Consider the following 9,657-nt stretch of genomic DNA (forward strand, 5'->3'; position numbering starts at 1 on the left):
TAGTTAACAAAAGTAATATTTTATTTAAAAACATTAGACAGCATATTCTACTGTACCACTAGCCCATGGACTATCACATAGCGTTATAAAGTCTACAACATTATGTTCCATTTCGAGCACCGTAGTAGTTTTTCCATGTATCACTGTAATGCTGGGTGTTCTCCCAGTGGTGTCCTGTGCTAATCCACCAGAGAATATCACATATGCTTCTCTGAAAGTTTACATTTACTCGTATATTTTATTTAAGATTAACGAATAGTTATTACTTAAAACTCTATATAATATAACGAAAACTTATTTTACCCTGCTCTCGATAATTTCCATTCTACTTTTTGAATGGCTTTGCAACGTTCAGGTTCTCCATCTTTAGTGAATTTTGCTGTAAAAAAGATATAAAAATTTTATATGTTACATGATCAAATAAATAATAAACTAAATAAAATCATCAATCAAATCTCACCATGTGGAAATGTTATACTCGGTTTTAATTGCCGAATAGTCCAAGTTGAAAGAGAACCATCCAAATGACTGCACATGAATTGTTTACCTTCATGATGCCATGTTATCGATGTTAATAAATCATCTGTTTGACATCTATAGTCAGCAATCTTGGTTTTTAAGTCCCATAAAACAATTTGCCCTGATGAATATCCTATAAGCATCTGAAAACAAAGCATTCGCGCATATAAGAGAAGTGTGCTTTCTCGTGTCAAAAGATATTTCCTTGAAACAAGACACATGGATATATATACATATAAATGTATATATATATATAGGTGACAAAATGTTCTTTTATAATATATCTCAATTCTGTTGTCACGACAATACATTTAGCATATACTAGAAAGATCATAATATAGATAAAAATGTTGTGAACAATGGTTTCTACAAGATTTGTGCGAAGGGCACAGATAAAACTCAGAGATACTGATGATTGCGCATGATATTAATTATCGACTGCTGAAGAAGAACGAATGAGATGAACGAAAGATTTTCATAATCGGAAATAAGTTAATCAACAAAGCAGACTATTATTAAACGCGATCGAAAAAGTTTATGTATTATGCAAAAGTAATTTAAAAAAAATAATTTAATTATATAATTTTAACTTTTAAATATGAAAATAAATTACTTTCCATTTGAAAGACTTAAATTTCTTAAATTCAGTTCACTTAAATTTTTCATGTTAAAAGTTTCATAATTATAATTCTTAATAGTATTTTATTTAACATCATTTTAAGACCGTTTTAATATGTTTTGATACTCTTAGAGACAAGAAAATGGATATAATATATAATTGAAGGGTATCGATTAAAATGTGTATATCTTCAATAATTCATTTATCTGTACAATTTTAAAAAGCACTTTTTTATAACAAATATTTTCGTAAATAAAATGGTATATCTTTTTTTATATAATCGAGAAAAAAATAGTATATTTATACGATATTACATATATAATATCAAATTTTAAATTCAATATCAAAGACACAGAGAGTTGCAAACGCAACTCAAACACACAAACACTCATCACACACTCATGACTGCACAATTATATAGTAAGTAAATAGAAGACATATTTGTATACGGTTCCGTAACAGAAACTCCGTTGTCAGAAATTGAACTAACAGTGAACTCACATATCAAATGTGTAAAAAGATGAGTGATTATGACCGCGGTATGATTCTTTTATCAATTCATAAAATTTAAATCCATTTTGGAATATTTGGAACAATATGGATATTCTCTTTCTTTTTCTTTCTTAATGAAATAGGCGTTTAGATTCTCTTTCGTTTGTATACACAACAGTGACAGCATGCACGCATGCACACATACAACATGCAAGCACACACTTGCACTTAGCTTGGATTCAGATAAATAATCCAAGTTTGTAAAAAAAATATATTGAATAAACGCCAATCACGCGCGTTAATGTTCCTTCTTTTTTTTTTATCGCGTCACGATAAAATTGAATAATGTCAATAATGAAATTATGATAAGGATGGAATAATAATGCAAAAAAAACGTACTCAAAAAACGCGCGTACCTTGCTCAAATCTAAAGGATTATCACTCAAGTGTACTACAGCACCAGGGTGAGTCTTTCTAGATCTGAAAAATATATATATGTATATACACACACATGTACAAGAGAATCATTATTTTTGTGTTATTGTAAAACATATATAAAACTCGTGTGCGGTCTTTAACTGATGTGTTTTATTGTAGTTTTATCATTGTGCTTCAGCTGATAAGTATTACGTTATTTAATGTGCCGATAATATTTTTATATATTAATTGGCACTATATTACATATTTCAAGAAAACACGATAAGAAAATCGTGGTTAATTAGTATACAAAGAATAAATAATAAAGCATTCCTAAATAGATATAATAAATAGTTAAAGATTTCGTAACGTATTAATGTCAATAAATTAAACGTACAAGTATTAATAGGCTTTGTCGATATAGTAATGAATTTTCGGAAAGTAGAAAGAAGATCACAGGATTCGCTTATATAAGTTATTTTAAGTGTCTCGCTATTGGGAATTATTCGTAACTAATTATTCATTAACATCTGGTATGGCCACGCTTGTCCGTGACTTATTTACTAGTCAAATAATATTCTCTGACGCAAATTCTATCGGGAAAGATATCTGTGTCAAAAATAAGAATAAGTCAATACTCTTTTGACTGTCAAACAATTCTGAACTGGACTAACTTCTACAATTGATTAATTAATAACCTTTAATTTGTTTTATAAATGTATTAAGTCCCAATGGTGGTACACTTATAATGAGCACCCTTATACCATCACTGCCACATTCACATCTATGTGTCTACAATCAGGCACAATAAAGAACTACTAAGATCTCTGATCTGTTTCTTCCAGTGTTAATAAAGTATATAGTACTAGTATAGATATATAGTACTAGTAGAGTTTTTTATTGGGGAAATAATCTCCAACATACACGCGAACGTTATCCGTCTACCGAAATTTAATTAACCCATACATTCACACATTTAGGACACAATCTCGAACAACACATCCGTTATAGGAATTAGTGGAAACGGGATCTGAAAATACTTTTACTTTTCACTCATCTTTTTGAAAAATATTTTCAAGAGACACTCTCTCGAGACAGCAAGTGCTAATTTGTTATGTAAACATCTTGTAAGGATTATAAATAACTAAATATATACCTGTTTTAAGCTAAAATATTCTCTTAGCCACTGTAATTTCTTACTTAATATCATAAATACGGATTTATTAAGGTAATAAATTTAAAGACGTACGTTTTATATCGATTAACAAAACAAATAGAAAATTACAGTGGCTTGGAAAATATTTTTCAAATTAAAAGAATTATCCGCAAAGATATCCAAGATATTTTGCCGTAATACAAATTTAAAGTGCCAATATTGTAAAAATTTTAAATAAATCTTTTATCTCGTTAAAGCTGTTGTTTTTGCGGAAAGTCTTTCCGTTTTTTTTTCCTGAGAAAATTAAAATAATAACTAATTAATCAAGCGCTAAAAGTTCAGAGGAATTTCACATCGTATTATTGCCCTTTGTACTGAAGATCCTATCGCTGAAATCAATCACGTTAAGTGGCAGTTCGCATCGAAATACTTACTTACCTTAATGTAACAAAAATATTAAATGTGTTTGTATTCCCACAATTTAAATAAAAATAAAAATTACGGAGATTGTCATCAAAGTTTATTATACTTTGCATGCGTTTATCGACTGTTGCATTTTTTAAAACATATCAGCGTTCGTATAAATACACTGATATATGCATTACGCTTCTCTTATTACCAAATATCGTAATAGCAAAAAATGTTATGTACTTACACTTCAATAGCCTTGTTCCAATTAATTACATATCCGGATAGAACAAACGTTTCAATGTGCAGTATGTGAATATTTCCTCGATCGGTCCCAATGTACAACCATTTACTTTGCAGCGGTAAATGTATGCAAGTGATTCTGTCGAAAACGAATATTACACGTTTCGATTAACACTCGACTGCCGAAAAGTTCAAAGTAGTTTAGTCAGCGCTTGCGGAATGTAAAATCTTTCAAGTATATCACATTCCACTCGTGCAACGTATGATTAAAAGTCATTAGGCGCACTATGCACGAATTCGTGTATACCGCAAAAGAGCGAAGCTCAAAGCTTAAAATTAGGGAAAGTAACATTAGCCTCGTCGCGTGTTAATGACTGACCTGTCTCTCTGAAACTTGAGGCTATGTACCACCTGCGGTATCTTCTGACGGAAGTTCCACAAATGCAAGGTGTCATCCTCCGTAGCGGACACCAACGCTCCTTCATTGATCAGGAACTGCAGTCGCAACACGGGCGAACATTCCTCATGTTTAACGTGTGCATCCACGCCCGGTCTACCCAAACTGTTTTTTTTTTCATCCCATCAAATTAATTAAGAAAAATGATAAACTGCGAGTCTGTATAAACTGCGAGTCGCAATCATTAATATCGTCGCGCGTTAACACTTTGATTGCTAAGCTGACATGAAGCATAAATCTAGTACATTATTTTAATATTTTATTGTTTTGAACGTCTCAATATAAATAATTTATATTGTTTCTTTAATATCTTAAATGAGTAAAATCATTCCTATGTTCATGTCTATCAATATAGATTAACTTTTATCTCAATTTATCTTACTCTTTATCTTTTTATAATTCTGAATTACAAAAAGATAAAGAGTAAATTAAACTGAAAGATTAGAGTTAATTTATATTGTCAGAAATAAACATTAATCAGATAAATAAAACTATTACTCATAACAAATAAATGATAACAAAATAAAGAATGACGACATTCTTATGAATTTGATATGGTTTTGCTTGAAATATTTAAAAATTTAACTATATCTGACAATAATTTAATTAGACTATCAAAATAATTATTAGTATTATTGTAAGACGCTCACGAATGTCAAAATTTTAAAAAAAATTTTTTGTTCATCATTTTGTTTCAGATTCGTATATAATTATTTTGATGGTTCATCAAAATTATTTTCAGATCTGTATTTGGCTAAATTTATTTCAGTTCTTAAAATTTTCGTATATAATACGCGTGATAATGGCAAATATGAATGACACGGCAGTCAAAGTGTTAATCACAATTCCGCATACAATAAAACATCCTCTGTTCTTTTACCGCGCAATAGCTTATTAAACGTTTACGTAACATAAAATAGCAAAAAAACACAAAAGTCAAGAGAAAGAAACATTATTGGAAAAGTCCCGTCGATACCAAACCAATCATATTATACAAATTCACTCACTTTTACAAGTCAGTAAATTTTCTTAAATGAAACCATAAAAATTTTCATCTACAGCGAAATCGACAGCAAGGTTGGGAACTCTTCCGTTTATAGTTCATCGCGATAGTTGGTAATGTCCACCGAACTGCGATGAGCATCTATTACTACACTTTGGCCATGATAGATCAATGAAATCGCTGACGTGTAAAAACACACGGTCGAAGAGCCACGAACCGACAGAACCGTGTAATTAATCCGCTAAAATTGTACAAACCCGTTGTATATCCGAAATTTTTTATAGTGATCACAAAAGCAGGGCATCGAGTACCTACAGTTTTTACTTCCGTCAGTACAACAATTCTCGACACAAGCGTTGTTTTGTTAGATAACAACCGAATTAGGCGAGTACATATGTGGAAAGAACGATTTTGCTGAAGTATCTAAAAACGTAGGTAGATAGAAATCTGAAAATAATTTTGTTGGAGCATCAAAATAATTATGTAGGAAACTCAAGCATGATGAGTAATGCTGCAAAAAGTTTTGATATTCTAGCAACTTAGCAGTTTGAGCGTTCCACATAATTATTCTGATTATAGTTTAACGAAATTATTTTCAGATCTGTATGTAATTAAATTTTTAAATGCTTCAGCAGAGCCGTCTTTTCCATGTATATTTACTGGTGACACACGTGGTCGAGAAAAAATTTGATAATCTCTCTCGGCATTACACAGCAAACACACAGTGCATAAAAAAAAAGAAAAAAAGAGAGAAAAAAGCGAAAATTGTATCATGTCGCTGGTATCAACGGGGTCGACCCGACTTTCTGTCTTTTTAATCGCCACGCGCATTCTCTTCTGGCATCGGCAAGAAAAAAAAATGTTTAATTGCGAAATGCCGCTCCGTTATTAACGATAACGTCGAAGGATACATCCTAAGGGATCCTGATTTAGTGCCAATAGCTAGGAGCCTTTGAACTGGGTCGAATGCCAACGCTGTCGGTTGATGCGGGAAGCCGTGTCTGAATGTCTGTAACATAAAAGGTATCCGTTTCATATGCCATCTTTCCTGCTTTCCTGCTTTAGCCGCCTGGAAGTGACTATTCATCCCTGTAAGGGGTTGCAGAAATATATCAGATGGGCCGGGAGGGGGATGGCATTGTTTCATCGACTTCTATTGTGTGTACCTCGTGGACAACCTGGCTACTGTTAATTCTATATCTTGTTGCTCGTAAATGTTAGCGATACGTATTGTTCAGCGCGGATATTTAAAGTCGATCTCATCGGGCATTATCCTCAATTTTCCATAAAAAGCCATTCCCTCTTTGTCGTCGTTAGGGCGGACCGTTACCGAAGATGGGAACAAAGTACATCTCACCCTTATCCCCAAACTTTTAAAGAAGTTTCCCTTAAAAGTAGATATTCGCTGTAAAAGTAGATATTTTTATGGGAGAAAACTTACGTCACGTAAAGTAACGCGACATGCGACGGGAGGGCCGTATATGCCGATATAGAACGTCATGGCTTACACCGTTCTCCGCTCAAGAAACTTGGCTTAAAACTTCGCCTCGCTCCGCTTTACTGTGCGAAGCGAAGGGATGAGGTAATCTTATGAAATGGAAGATGCGTCTTGCCGCGCGCTTTTCGCGGAGCCTGCTTTCGCGATCGTCTCCGTTGCGGCATATCAACGACTATCAAAGTCAGTGTAAAAGAAAAAGGAGAAAGAGAAAGAGAGTATCTCTCGAAAAAAATTCAAAAGCTCTATGTCGTGCTCGACAAATCGGTGCTCACGTGAACAAGCTGTGGAAAACCTTAGATCTATTCTTTTAACTTCTTGCACGATTCATCTTCCTTCTTTTTCTTTTTATGTTGAAGAGGAAAGGAGAAAAAGATGAGCTATGCAAAAAGTTAAGCTGAAAAGAACAGACATCTTACTTTAGGACTAACCGCGAGCGCGATCGGTGGAGAAGTTGAGGAGGTGGAGAGCATACACGAGCGACGTGCATGCTTTCGAGGTCGATTTTGGTGCAGCGGGACTCCACCAACCACTTTTCGCCGCTGGTGAAAACTGCCCTCATTCCATTTCACCGGCCGCACCACCACTGGGGGAAGTGGGTTAAAATACAGCGATACGAAAGTTACGATCGTCCACAGGAGGAACTTCCCCCCCGCTCTACTTTCCACCACGGGTTAGGTTCCCCGATTTCGTCCCCGAGGGAGGCTCGCCCACGCGCAATTTCCGCCGGACCGGCTTGTCGGATCGCTGATGGACCCGTCGTCAGCGCAAAATCGTCTTGCACGAAAAATTACTCGTGTAGAATAAGAAGATTGCAGAAAATTTTAGAAGCTACATCAGAGTATGCGGACATAATCGCGACTCAAGTAATATCATTTCATTGACGATGCATATTGACGATGCATATTGACGATATTTATTTGCGACGATATATATTCCATTCGAGATAATTTAATTTTGCTGTAATGTCAAGGTCGATCGACATTTCGCTGCACTGATAAAAAAGTGACGAATCAAAAGTTAACATTTTTTAGATATTTAATAAAAGAAAATTAACCTTAAGACTAATATACATTAACCTTACATACAATTAATCTTAAGACTAATATACATTTCAGATCAAAAGTTTGGAAACATTTTTTAATAACATTTTTGTGATTACTTATTCAAGTAGGTATATCTACAATATATTTTTTGATAATAATTCTTTTGGTCCAATAACTGTCATTGAATCTGAAGAATTATTGTTAAGAAACTACATTTAGCAGAAAAAAGTTTGTAATTGTTGTAAGATTCTGTAACATGATTTAAATTCAGTGAAATGAAGAAGGGCAAACTCGCACAATTACATATTAAAGAATCTTACAATAGTTGCAAAGTAACTTTTTCGTTGAACGCAGCCATTATTCTGGATATTTAAGTAATTCCAAAAATGTTGATTTTTAAAAACTGTTTCCAAACGTTTGGATATATTTTTGTGATAAAACACATTTATAGCCCGTTTGCTTGTATGTAACAACTCTTATAAGGGAAGTTTACACTATACTAGCCCTTATAGCGTGAAATATTACAGCAATAATGCAGCAATATTACTTTAAAAAATTACAATACTTTATAAAATATTGCTGCAATATTTAGAGAAATATTGCAGATATATTGCTGCTCGTGTAATATTTCAATAATTAATCCAGTTTTATTAATTGATAATATATTGCTTAGCATCATATTCCAAAATATATACGATAATGTTATGACCAAAAAACATTTGGGGCCTAGAAAGTACACTAAAAAAAATGTTGGGAATCTCTAGGAGATTCGCCAACTCATTTTGCATATACCTTCTTATAGACTTCTTATTATCTTATTTTCTTCTTACGAGAAGCGCATCTATCTTGTGATGGGACCGCGTACTTACATCTTGAATTATAATATATATAATTGCAGCAATGTATTACCTATGATTATGATAATATTTCTTATGAAGTATTAAAATGACAATATTTTATAGTATTATTGCAAAATTTCCAATATAATATTTAAATTTCAACAACGCAGCAATATTGCTATAATTTTGTAATAATATTGCGCACTATTAAAATATTGCTGCAATATTTCATGCTGTAGGAGAGGATTACAGTGTTTAAATTTTAGAAATTCATGACAGTTTTAAAGAATACAATATATATGTATATATATATATATATATAATGAAAAGTATATAGAAAGAAAGTGAAATTAAAACGTTGTTCCAATTTTCAGTTTCCAAAGAATTTTTAAAGTGCTCTACTTAAAAGATCGCTAAGTTTGAGATGTGTCACTTTTTCTATCAACGCAACGATATCGAAGATTTTTTACATGGTTCATTTATACCTTCATCGCTTCATTGCGTGTGAATAAAATCAGGTCAGAAATCGTATCGGTCGAACGGACGCGATCCTTAACAATGCTTATCACAACGTAGCATCGATGGACTTCAAAATTGTTAAATTTCTAATTTGCGAGCAAACGTTGAAAGTTATTGGTCGCTCTCGTGCTCATGCGAGGAAAGTGTTGTTCTGCATGAGAACGCTGACGCGAAACTATTGACCTAATTCTAAAAAGATACGTTGTATTTAAACAAATTTAGCGATCCTTAATCTGTTTGTTTGAAAATTCACACTTCTGCATTCTGGGAATACTTTAAATTAAGTACAATGTAACATAAAAGATAGATGGATAGATAGATAGGTAGATAGACAAATATAGATATCACCATTTATTGAACGCTCTATGAAAAGCATTCCTTCAAACGCTAAACAAAACACAATTGATAAAGTAAACTTGATATTACAAAGAAATAGGAATCAAA

General features: G+C 32.8%; 1 protein-coding gene across 7 annotated transcripts in view; it reads right to left on the reverse strand.

The window, feature by feature from the left end:
- LOC108692096 (syntaxin-binding protein 5) overlaps nt 1-9,657 on the reverse strand; it is a 42,491-nt gene that overhangs the window by 21,146 nt on the left and 11,688 nt on the right. For 6 of the 7 annotated variants that reach the window (XM_018200222.1, XM_018200225.1, XM_018200220.1 and 3 more), the window contains exons 2-8: nt 6,226-6,323; nt 4,234-4,416; nt 3,859-3,993; nt 2,047-2,110; nt 461-662; nt 304-379; nt 57-211 (exon numbers count right to left, since the gene is read on the reverse strand). In XM_018200222.1, the coding sequence (XP_018055711.1) occupies nt 57-211; nt 304-379; nt 461-662; nt 2,047-2,110; nt 3,859-3,993; nt 4,234-4,416; nt 6,226-6,323 (913 nt within the window). Of the gene's footprint in view, nt 1-56; nt 212-303; nt 380-460; nt 663-2,046; nt 2,111-3,858; nt 3,994-4,233; nt 4,417-6,225; nt 6,324-9,657 lie in introns of those variants that run through there. The other variant, XM_018200223.1, reaches the window with a different exon arrangement.

The sequence above is a fragment of the Atta colombica genome, unplaced genomic scaffold (assembly GCF_001594045.1).
Source record: "Atta colombica isolate Treedump-2 unplaced genomic scaffold, Acol1.0 scaffold58, whole genome shotgun sequence".
NCBI classification, from domain to species: domain Eukaryota; kingdom Metazoa; phylum Arthropoda; class Insecta; order Hymenoptera; family Formicidae; genus Atta; species Atta colombica.